We start from the raw sequence: 13,155 nt of genomic DNA, 5'->3' as shown, positions 1-13,155 counted from the left end.
GATGTTAGACATTAACATGACAATTTCATGGCAGAAAAAGCCATTGGTTACCCCTCTGTATGCAGGAACTACCCCTGATTCAGAAGTTTAGAGTCAGTCATAGCAAGTGGGGTAGGGAAAGGGAAGTATGTATTTGCACTGCTCTTACACTCTTCTTTAAGCATTCCTTTTGGCTGTTCTTGGATGCTGGTTACTGAGCTGGGTGGATCCAGTGCAGCTACTCTTGTTCCTATGTAATACAACTTACTGAAGTGCTTATGGTCATGTCCACATTGTTGCAGTGAGCGGTGCAATCAAGCTGCATAGTATTTCCCTTTTAAGACTTTACACTGAAAGCAACTCTACGTTCTGCAAAATTGGAAGATTGTGCTAAGCAGTATTAGCATTAATTACTGGCTTTTGGCAACAAAAGCTAGATTGCCTGCTACAGCTCCAGGTATAATGCTGGCAATTGAACTAAAGTGCTTTGATACCTCATTCAGAATTTATATGGGGTGACATGATCTCTGTTTCTACAAACAAAATGTCTTAAACCTGTTAGCCCTAATCTCCAGTTTGATGCCAGAGTCTGTTCCACAGAATTTAGAGGTCCTCAGCTTTTTAGAGCTGCAAGATTTTTTTAACTCCCCGTTCCAAACATAACTGCTTTCAGAGTGCATCCACCTTCATTTTATAGGCATAGTATACACCTTGCCAGCCAGCCAGGGCTAACACCATCAGCCATCAAAGTGGCATCACCATAAGATGCTCTCTTACACCATGTTATCTTTGTCAAATCAACTACTTCACCCCTACTGTTGGATGAAATGAAAAATTCAGACAACAGTTGTGCAGTTATTTCTAAAGGAGACACAGATACAGACTGTTGAAGCTAGCCCTCAAATTTATATTGCCAATTTAGAGTGAAGTATACTACTAAAATTTGTAAGAGGTTACATAATATAGTAAATTAGCACTTCTAAAATGTAATTACACTCTTAAAATTTCAACCACACATTCAAAGCAACTTCTCTTGCATAGGGTAACAAAGCTCTCTATGCTTTTTAGCAAGCTAACTGTATAAACACAAACCTAAGTGTTTAAGACATACGGCACCATTCACGTTAGGAAGCTCTGGCACAAAAAGCCTCAAAACCTAATTCAATTCTGATCCTACTTTCAGAGAAATAATTTCACATAGCTCACAAAAAGCAAATCTAATTTTCACATACCAATAACGATGGCAGTCAAGTTGCACTATTGATCACTGTGAAACTTTAGCGAGCAACCCAGCAAATACTTGCAGTGTTCATTTGTTCTACTTATATCTGAAGCCAGAGAGCTGCTAGAGATAACACAACTTGACTTTGCAATGCACAGGCTTGTGCAAATATGTGGCTGTAAAAGGTCACACATCAAAACTGTGAACATTCAGCAGGCCTGTGAAAGCAACCTTCACGGTAAATGAAGTAATAAGGTGGCTGAGCACATGTTTTCAAAGTTCAATCACTGAACAGTCTGCATGGCTCAATTTTAGATGTAGGCAAGCCAGTCAAATCACTGTTAATGAAAGAGGTTTTACATCTAAGTAGGCTTCTACATCTCAGTCTAGAAAGACAACAGCTAGTCGTCAACTGAATAATGGATAAAAGCTGCTATTTGCAAATCACAAAGCCAAAAAAAAGGAAGGTATGCTTCACACTCCATTTGTATCATCAGATTATCTTTCTAGAAGATGATTATTTTCATGAGCCCAATTACATGACCACAGCAAAATTTAAGTATCCTTGTTTTGCAAATCTGCAGTAAACTATCCACTTAAAAAAAAGAAGTGTCACCTGCATCTTTTCTTCATCACACTGAGGTGAGGAAAAATAATGAATTCAGGCTTCTTGCTGTCTGTATGCAATAGGGACAGACCAAATTTCAGTTAAAAAGAAAAATACACACACACACAGTGCACTGGAAAGCCACCACTACAAACAGTCAAAATCCCGTTTTCTCACACATTTGGCAAACAGAAGAAAACAAAGCAGGTGAGTCTTGACATAACCTTGATGTAGTTCAACAAGTAACATGGTTTAAAACATCATTTCAGTTGTGCTCAGATATTTTGATAGTTCTCAGAGAATTATGGAGTGTGACCACAAAGCTGATCATGCAACTTTCTTTGTAACTGATCATACAGAAAGCTCCATCAGTGCAAAACCAACCGCACAACCCCACAGCCTTTTAGTATGTATAATATTTCTCTTGCCGTCTCAGGTCCAGGAAAAAGGAGACAGAATAATGCATCTTCAGGAATATTTTTTCCATGTGCACTACAGAGAAGCCAAGACGTGCACTCAGTTCTCCTTGCTAATATTTGTTGCAAGTACATGTCTAAGGTTTGGGTTAGGCTTTTTGTTTTGTAAATGACTAAATGCATTTTCCTGATGTTTGGCAATTACTTCAGTTCTTTATTTTACAGAGCTATTCAACAGCTACGTAACTTCAAGTTAATTTATCTCCAATTCTTCCTGCAATCTCTACCATAGGAATTGTAGCAAGCATAATCAAAAAGTCTCCCCCCCTTTTTTTTTTTTTTTTGAGGTTCCTTACATTACATAGTGTAGTAGCTCCCTTCAAATGAGATCATTTATTATTCCTTGGAAACAACATTCTCTCTAATTGCAATTTCTGCAGAAAGGCTACCTTTACCTCCCTTCTTAACACTGGAAGAAACAATTCTGGCTTTCTTATATGACTCCTGTGAGACAGTTTCCAATTGCTTTTCAGCTATTACAATTGCACTTTGTCACACGCAGTGCTAATGGTTACCTTCTAGCCTCACTGACCAAAGCCTGACCAAACTACCGCTTAAAAGACTAACTTTGCTAAGGACTGGTATGGAAATCAACATAATATCATTACCTGAAACTGATCTTTCAGGGTTTTTTTTCTATTTTGTTGTTTTTTCATCAAGAAGTAACAAATACACAAGCTACCACTGATGAATATACTGCAAAATCAAGTGTACTCAACAACATTAGAAAAATGACAACATTTAAGTTGATCAGGCAATTTTTCCTAAATGCCTCTTAAAATGGCTAATAATAAAGTCTTTATGAAAGCTAGTATTTTTTTTTCCTATGTATCCATATTAGGCACTTAAATAGCAGACACCACCACCTCATCTTTTCTGATAAGGAAACTGCAGCACAAGACAACAATATTCAAATCCCTCTTTCATAAATGCAGTTAGGCACAGACTGTAGTTCTGTTGCTTGTCTTCAGAGTAAATTAGAAAACATCTGTGAAGAATTTGGTTTAAGTGATTTGCTCAATATTACAAAGGATCTCTGATTCTCAATCTCTGCCACATATTTTTTCAAAGTATCCTTCAATTACCCTAATCTGAAACCACTCCTCCAGCAAAACCTTCACACAGTCTGCACTTGAGTACTAACAGCTACAGCCTGCTTCATGGCATTACTTCATTCCCAGAGCAGGGCCATCCTGCGCAATGATTCAAGCACATAAGCCTATACATGTGCACTATAAAGATGGGTAGGGGAGAGAGGGGAGGTTTTTTCGCAACCATAATATCACCATTTTTTCATTGACCCCACAAGCAGAAATTGCATTTCTTCATTGACTTTGCAAAAGGACTGATTTCACAAACCTGTCACTTTGAAACAATTTTTGTTAAATACAAATACATTCTGGAAACTAAGGAGACAAAACGCCATTCTTTTGGAGTAGGTTTGTGAAAATATTTGGGCTGAGGTTTTTTTTCTGATGTTCCTCTGGTGTACCTTCATTCCTGGGCCAGGTAAAATAAAGTAGCAGTGATCACTGATATTTTTAAGCCCTATCATGTGTATTTGTTCTGACCAGGATACATTTTAATGACAAAGATACCATCTGGCAATTAATGTTACAATCTAATCATCTCCATCACAACAGAAACTCACTGGTACTAAAAATAAGGGAAACTTTTGTGCATGAGAACAAAACCAGTTGAGAAACCTTCTGGGTTATCTACTACACACAGGTAATGACTACTTTCTAAACAAGTACTTTAAGTGTTTTTATTCTTTCTAAAGTCACAGAAATAAAGGTGATCTGCTTAACCGAGCCTAAAAGGTGTTCTGCAAAAGCTGTCTTGGATAGCAGATGGACAGGACAAAAGTTTCAGTCATGTAGGACTAGATAGCAAAAGTCTGGTCAAAATGAAATGTATTATGAATACGTATGAAAGCTGGCATGATCAAGTATAATGGTACCACTGTTTCAGAGGTTATATCTGACCATTTGGTCTTAGCAACTTTGAACTGCTAACTTCTGGATGTTTACCTACATGTAGAGATTGATTCAATAAAAGCCTTAATGCAGCCCTGGGTTTCAATCCATGGTTTAGGCAGGGGATTTCTCTTTCTTCCTTGGACAAGGAATTCTGATTTCTTTCCTGCACAACTTCCACAGGAAGAGTGGGGTGTGCCCTCTCCCATAACAAGCTAGAGGCTACTAGTAAGGGCACTTTTCAAAGGGAGGGGACTGAGGAAGAGAAGAGGAAAACACATCCTCCTTTGCATGGATGACCACACTAATTTTTAACCTAACTTCTAGATGGTGCATCTATATACCATAATCATTTCTTTTATTCTAAAAAAAAAAAATTAATAAACAAATTTGTAACACCTGACAAATGTTAATACACAGTATATTCAGAGTCCACTTGCTGGATCAGGTTATTCCACCATCTTAGATAAAGCAGAGCCTATTTAGGTTAAAAAATAAAGGCACAGGAAGGTGACAGTCTGTTTAGACTGCAGCAGTTCTGGACAGATGAATCAGAACTGGGCATAAAACAGAATCTGAGAGTCAAACTGGCACCTACTGAATTTAGGTACATGGCTAGTTGGTGCTTTTAGGATCCAAGATGGGTCACAATTTGAGACCTACAGAACTGAGTTATTAAAGAAACTACATTTTGATAACAAAGTCCTTCATTGGATTTAACAAATTCGCTTAAATTAGATGTTGCTAAAATACAGCTGAAGTAACAGCTTTTAAATTTTGCTATTTAGATACTTAACAGAAAACGATTAAACTTAAACCATTCTTATATACCACAATACCATAAACTAGCTGAATGTTACGAACAGTGAAGTGATGTACACCTCAAAATATGAGACACCATTTTAAATTACTCTGTCCTGATCTTCCTAATCACACCACCAGTTTACTCACTTGTAGCCATGATACCTGGAGGACATGCGGGTATCCCGTGATCAACTGCCCATCTGTAAGCTCCTTCACCAACTAAAAAGCTAGGAGACACAGAAGAGGGAGTTTAAACAAAACCAAATAACAAATCCCCCTTTTCTTGCAATTATTTTTCTATTTGGTTTGGTCATTTTAAAATTGTAAGCTGTCTACAGGTCACAGAAATGTTAGCTATTATGATGGTTGGCAAGCTTATGTAGTTCCATTAAAAGACTATGCAGCTCTGACATTAAGTTTACTACTGAATAAAAACCATGTGCTATTAAATTTGAAATCAATTACCAGATAGCACCGGCTTTTAATTGCAACTAGAACAGGACAAAGCCACCTATAGTCTTCCCTACAGTCTATAATGACTGAGATTCTGAAGATTAGATTTTGAGGTAAGGTTCTGAAGACCAACATTATGGGATGAATGAGGCGACAATGGTAAGACATTTCCAATAAAGTTGGCCAAAGCCTTAGGAATACTGAGAAGTGCTTTGAGAAATAAGACACAAGCTAAAAAATAAATATTATTTAGAAGGTTAAACATCTACATCATAGATTTTCATCATGCATTTGCAAATCTATGGAATTTTTAGAATATTTGCAAAAAAACAACCCGAGAAGTTGTCTTGTAGTCAGTACTGAACAGTCTATGGTAGTGAGACAGTAAGCACTGCCATAACAATGAACGACAGCAAAAGTTACATATAGACATGTAACTTTTAGGAAAAACAAAACAAAACTTTGATTATCTATAGTGTTAATCCTCTTTCACCTTAAACAAATTAATCTGATTCCCTGAAAAAGGGAATGGGGTAGTTCAAACATATACATTCCTAAAAGCTGCTGTACAACAGTATCAACAACAGCAACACAGGCAAGGACATCTCTTTCCAACGTCTACTTCCTATCTCCCTTTTTAAACAAGAATAATACAACTGCCTCACAGACACAAAAAGTGAAGATGAAGAATATACAGTGATTTTAAAAAGCTTTACAGAAATACCAGTATTATGAATATGAGGCTAAAGAAGTTACTTCAGCTACACAGAACTCCCCAGGGGCCACATAATACTATCAATTTGTGACAGCATTATCGATATAGCAAATTTGTTAGCATTACTGCTGTTTTAAGTTTTCTTGATACTATATATCTAATTTTAGCATATAGTATTTTGAGGTGCTACTTTCTAACTTCTATCTGACTTAACCAATACAACATCTATATTCAGTTTTTCCTCACAAAAATCCCCCTAAAAAGTTCATCTACATGAGAATTTTAATTATTAATTGCTTATATGTCTTATCATTGTTAATGCAGCTCCAGATAAATATGGTTCATGTTGATACTGTAGAGTAAGTTACTGGGTACTTTGCAACAACCCAAGTGTTTCCTATACTGTAAGCTAACATTCAAGAAACAACCTGTCACTCATATTAATGTAAGAGACAAATGTAAACTTTCATGGTTGCCATAGCCGAATCTAATTAAGTAGTACTCTCCACTGACTAAAGCAAGAGTTGATTTTTTTGTCTTTAAAAAAAAAAAAGTTTTCCACCAACTATACATCCGCAGGAAGCGAATGAGCACATCCTGTTCTACAAAACAATTTACACAGAGAAGAAGCGTAGGCGGAAAAAGTATTATGCCCAAATATTAGGAGCTGTATATGCAATAATTTGAATAGTACAAGTCAGTCAGAAACACTACATTTTATTGACATTTCCCAATTGCTTGTTAATACTTAAAAACACAGTAATCACTATTTACAAAGGGTGCAAAAGAAGTACTCAAGAATGTTCAAGATGCATCAAAACTGAAGTAACATGATTTTATTTTGCTCCAGCTTGTGTCCTTAATTCCTAGTTTCCTCTCCTTCATACAAGACAGGCACAGACAAAATATTTTCCAGTTTTGATCCCTAAGAACAGATAAATTAGCTGAAGCAGACATCTCCTACTGATATCCAACTGAGGCTCCATACCACCACAGAGTTCATCCACTATTTTTAAAATTCTCATTTCCTGATGTCTTAGAAGGAGAGCATAATCAAAAAAAGTCAAAATATCAGTTTGTGGAAAAAATAAGGATCTCAGTGCCGTTTGTACTACCTATATGGCCTCTCCTTTAAACTGATACAGAGGTAGATGGTAAGAGAATCCTACAGGACATACAGCACGAAACCAGTTCTGCAGGTAGCCAAGTATGTATTATCTAAATATAATCTAAACAGGACTAAGCAGTCCTCACTCCATGCCCGAAAACAGGTTCTGTGATCCGGATCAGCACACAGCCACACAGACAATTGTATCAGCAACAGCTGATAGGGTGGTGAGAGAGAGGGAACCAGCCGTGACGTACTAGGGAACCACTTCAGCTGCCATGAGAAACATCCATGTATCCACATGTAGAAAAGCTGCAGCAGGCAAGAATGAACAGGGCAATACTTCAAGGAGAAATAAAAACAAAACTACCCCTAAACAACTACTACAAAGCATGATGAACTAGGGGAGAGCGAAAACAGAGAATAAATCCAATGGACAATAGAAAGCAGCCAAAGCCCCACCAAGTCCCAAAAGCCTTTAGGCCAATTCAAAATACAATATCCCAAAATACAATATCCCAAAGGAGGGGTGGAAAGAAAAAAGAGAGAATGAGAGTTTGTGCTCTGCTACTCTGAAAGTTGGTTCTGCAAAAACATTTATCGTTCCTGCAACTGTATCAAACGAAGAGTACTCTCTAGTTGTTACAGGATCAGAACACACAGAAGATAAGAACTTCCTCGTGGCAAGGAGGTGGTGCTTAGATGGGTTTTCCAGTTCCAGGCAAACTAGGTTATATTAACAGAAAAAGCAAGCAAAGGACTCTAAAAATGGTCTTTTTAAGCAGTTTTTCCATAAGAAAATGGTTATCCTCGTGTTATTTGCTCTGAACAGGACCGCTTAATGTAAGTGATATAGAGATAAGCCACAAGTGACAGAAGATGGCCAGGTCGATTAAAGATGGAATGCCAAGGTGATCCTGCATGCAACAAACTGACTTTGTAACATTCACCATAAAATGCAGCAGTCACTCTGAAATCACTCTTACAAAGAATAAACTGTTCTTAAGAAATACAGAAAGAGATAAAGGTTGGTGCACATCTTAAATCTAGGCACCTCCTTGACTACCTGCTGCCCTACAAGTTACACAACACACATATCCTGCTTTCAGTATCGTACATCCCAGAAGTAAAATATTTACAAAACTCTGTGTGTCCAGAGGGGGAAAAAACACCTCAGATGGAATTCTCTCTCATATGGGTTACTATTAATCCTGAAAAAGGGATACAAACATGAACTTGAAATCTACAGTACCAAGCAGTTCTAAAAAAAGGAGACGTTCAGGACTATTTGCACCATCCTGCAACTCTTATGTATCTAAAGTTAATAGTAAACAGATGTAAGTAAGCCTCTTCCCTTAGGAAGCTCAGGTATCCCTTGTTTCAGCACAAAAAAATGGAAAAATTAAAAGCTATTACTACAAAGATCTAACCCATTATCTTGGGACCAAAGACCACTCTCAAAGATCCATCCAATATGTAATTGTGCAGTTACAATTGTTCTTTCTTTTGTAAAGTTATAGAAATGATCAGGAATGTCTTGTAGGATAATATGTAAAATCTAAAGACTTCAGTACTTTCTCTTCTTGCTTACATAGGCAGAGAGTATTCTACCTACATCAAGCTGAACATCATATGAGAGAAAGGTGTAAAAACCTTCGAGTAGTTCTATAAAAAGTGCCCTCAAACGTTCAGGGGTTCTCTATTTTAAACTTTAAACTTTTTAAGCCTTAGTTTAGATAAGAAAATTCTGTGTTTTTAAGACAAGATACTGATCGACAATCACCCTCTCTCCAGAGCAATTTACAGCAAACTTCACCCATCAGTTGGGACACTCGATCACTCCTTCCCAAAAGACTTACCATCTCAGAATAAGTTAGTTCACACTCATTAGAATTTCTCCTACTGCAAATTAGAAATATTCCATTTTGAATTGGTTTTAAACTGTCACTATACGAATTCGTTCTGAATGACAGGGGTGAACAGGCCAAACTTTAACTGCTCCAAATATTCTTTTATAGACAAGACTCTCCATAATGCTGTTTTCACTCATCTTAGTTCCTGAATTTCTCGCACATGGTCCTGTACCCAACATTCTGGCCAGAAAACATTAAGTTGTCTTAGATTGTGCTACAGAAAGAGTCTCTACTGCTAGGTTTCTTTAGTAAGACACGTTCTCAGACTGAGCAGTAACTGTAAAATTCCCCAATATACTATTTGTCCATGAGAAACAGGATGAAACTTCCACATCATTACAAATAAAAATCACTTACTAGAAACTTAACACTTGGGAGGATGCCAAAAATACACTTGGTCTCTTGTTATTTGACTATATATCTTCCCAGCTTGTGGAGGAATATATTTCATTCCCAGAACAAAAATGGGCCACACCAAACTGTGTCAGAAGGGCAAGGCATGAAGCTGTCAACACTCATCACCTATAATGAACGTGAGCTATCACTCAGAGAACTTGAGATATCCTGTGTGTAGGGGAGCATCTACCAAATCTAAAGCACAACCAGCCATACTCCAATACTTCAGATTGTTCCCAGGGCAACTAATTTGTTCTGATAAAATACATGTTTGAAATCCAGAATGGGAAAGAGGAAATGAAAATACCTATTAGGTAATGAAGGTCCACAACTTTTGCCCAATAAGCTATATGTGTTGGCTCTGAAGACAGTTCACCTCTAGCCTCCAGAGTTTGAACTCTCTTGCCATTAAAAATGCCAGTTAGCCAAGATCTTGCATAGCGTTTGAAAGATTCCGTTTGTCCTTTGTCAGATTGTTTGAAAGATTCAATTTGTCCTCAAAGTCCTTTGAGGAAAAGCGGATATAGTTTCTTTTCCAGTCAGCTATTTTTTAAATAATAGCAACATAAACTGGGTCATGAAGTTACAGCAAACACACTAAGATATCGTCGACTGTTCCAAGTGCTCTGCCTTATGAAAATTAGAGAAAACACTGTGACCATATAGACAAGATAAAATCACAAATGCTTGCTCCTGTAGCTGACTTCAGAACTCTTAGTTCTGGAACACCAGAAAAACTCCACCTCATTTGACACTTTCTTTAATGTAACTCAGCTAAGCCCTGGCTTTCTCCTGACTTCAGAAGAAACGAACCAGAGTAATTGAATTTCAAGTTCCTATTCCTTAGTAAAATTCTCCTTTAATAAAGTAAAGGGTTTTAAATGCAAAATCTGTATGTTGGTGGATTGTTCGGGGAGTTGCTTTTTTGTTCTTGTTGTTCTTTATTTTATATATATAAAACCTACCTTTTTACCGTTACAGAAAACTGAAACAGTGCTTTCCCTCACTCTTTAAACTGGAATACCATACCATCTAGATACAGACTGACTACTTGGATAGCTTTACACGAAGAGTAGTGTAGTAAAGGAAGTAAAATTTGTGAATGTAAATATACATATTTTAAACTGCTTTAATATATCTGCAAATACGACAGCCCCTTGCTTAACAAATGGTGCCAAATTTCTGCAAAGGGTATATTAACGGAGGATAGCAGCCAGTTAATATGAACAAATCATTCTTAGGCAACATAGCCCAAGTGCAATACAAAATGAAAGTTAACCATTTAAGTTCAAGGTCTCTGCTTGTCAAATTAAATCACTAGTCACAATAAGATGGTTTTAAGATCAAACAATTCTTACGTATTTCTAGGACTCTTTCCAAAGTGATACAATAATATTCAAAGTTGTTAGGCACTTAATAGTTTCCTCCTCTATCTTTATGTCATACCAATCTTGATAAGAGGACGCATGTTTTCACTGTTCTTGTAAATACTATCAAGTTTATCTTTAAAATAACTTCCCTTTGGTCACATGAGAGGAAGTTACTAAATACTGCAAATTTCCACATTAGAGCCAGAAAATAAAGCTACCCACATACACAGACAGTAAAGCAGGATTCTTTATATATATTGTATATATACAATATATACATATATTATATAATATATTACATACAATATATAAAATTATTACAATATATCTCATATATTGTATATATACATATATATGTACATATTCTATATTCTATAGAATATATGTCTATATTCTATATGTATATATTCTAGAATTATATTCTATTATATTCTACATATGTATATATACAATATATATGATTCTTTATATATATGTATATATTCTTCATATACTTATTCACAACTATGCATTTTTTTAAAAGGTAGAGGGAGTGAAGGCAGTAGAATTTCATTTCAATCTTGATATATTTATAGATTTTTCAAAACAGAAGAGTAAAAAAAAAAAAAAGAGAGAGAGAATTTAATAATAACATAACTGTGGAAATAGTCACACAGAAAGAAATTTTCACAACACCATATCACCTTCTATCCACAATACTTCACTCTACTCACAGCTCCATCAAGTGCATAAGAAGTTCCAAGATCAGAGAACAAAGCTAATCTCCTTTTTAATGGCACACTATTGCTGATATATAAAACAGCACCAGCCTTCTTTGGATAAGAACAGCCTTCAAATATTGCATGCAGCAGAGACCAAAGACTAAAGTAAAGTCAAGCAGAACAAAGCAATTACCAAGGTGGAATTCTGCCAGCAGAGAGTTTTCCCTTCTGCCCTTCACACAACAATCTATTTGCAACTGAAACTGGATTCTTGATTCCTGAAAAGAAAAATTAGCAAAAAATGGAAACAAAACATTAAAATATTTTCCATGTAGCACTGTAGTGTTCATTTTGGCAATGGAACTCAGCTTCCTTTAATTTCCATGACTTTGGCAATTCATAAAGAGACAACTTGTAGTATTATGTTTCAATTTAAAAACAACTTTATCAGTTTTTCCTTCACAAGTCCTACCAATATTGACAACACCTTCTAATTAACTCTTTCTTTTTTTAAAGAAAGAAGCATGTTAAAATATTAGGAATGCCTCCTTAGCACAGAAATCTATGAATTAAAGTTCTGGTATTCTACAGGCCAAAGAAGTTTTATGAGTGTTTATTTTTCAAGGTGGAAAAAGCTTTCACTTAGATCTATTTGATCAGAAGAGGGATTACAGGATTCAGGCTTAGCTTCCTCTTACTCCCTTGTTCCCTTTTTCCCCACCTTTGAAAGTATACATTTTGTAACAAGCAAGCCTTGAATGCTTCAATTTTAGTAGTTATTTTAGATTTAAATCTACATGAGGAAATAATTTCCACATTGTAGAACTATCCTAGGATAAGGAACAAAACTTGAAACGTCAGAATATCTATTCAATAGTAACATTAAGACGAAATAAGTCCCATAAGCGAATTCATCAAACCTTATAACATACCACAAAAAAGTAAATCCAAGTATAATTTATCATGTGAGAGAAGTTATAATGAAAAAAAAAATCTGTATTATGCAGATTTTTTTTGTCCCAAGCAAAAAGTTTGACTGATGAACAGCTGAGCCCATTCTCAAGGAGAATTCTCAAGTTTGGAGGCTGGTCACCCTTAAGAGAACCTCATCACCTTAAGATACTAATTGAGCAACTTAACTAAGCAATCAGATAGCATATAACTTTATGACTGCATTATACAACAGTAAGTTCTTCAAGGAAACAGATAATGAAAACAAATTTAAAGCCTAATTCAAATGCTTTTACTCTTTTTTTTAATAAATGTATTTTATAATAAACTCAACATTCTACAAAGCCATCTGAGCAAACTCACTCCCACTGTGAATACTTTACAGCATTGCATGATTGCTCTGGGTCACAGGATTATCTGTGAACTGATAAGACAGTGTGTTCTGTGCAAAGCAAATTAACACAAAGCAGTATTTCAAGGA

At 36.0% G+C, this 13,155-nt stretch overlaps 1 protein-coding gene across 1 annotated transcript in view; it reads right to left on the bottom strand.

The window, feature by feature from the left end:
* The window catches only part of TASP1 (taspase 1), a 96,467-nt gene that overhangs the window by 66,984 nt on the left and 16,328 nt on the right, over positions 1-13,155 (bottom strand). The window contains 2 exon segments of the mRNA XM_026094684.2: positions 5,215-5,294; positions 11,917-12,001. Coding sequence (XP_025950469.2) covers positions 5,215-5,294; positions 11,917-12,001 — 165 coding nt within the window.

This window comes from Dromaius novaehollandiae, chromosome 3 (genome assembly GCF_036370855.1).
Source record: "Dromaius novaehollandiae isolate bDroNov1 chromosome 3, bDroNov1.hap1, whole genome shotgun sequence".
Classification (NCBI taxonomy): Eukaryota; Metazoa; Chordata; class Aves; order Casuariiformes; family Dromaiidae; genus Dromaius; species Dromaius novaehollandiae.
The sequence above is the reverse complement of the archived record's forward strand: the minus strand, read 5'-3'. Positions and strand labels throughout refer to the sequence as shown.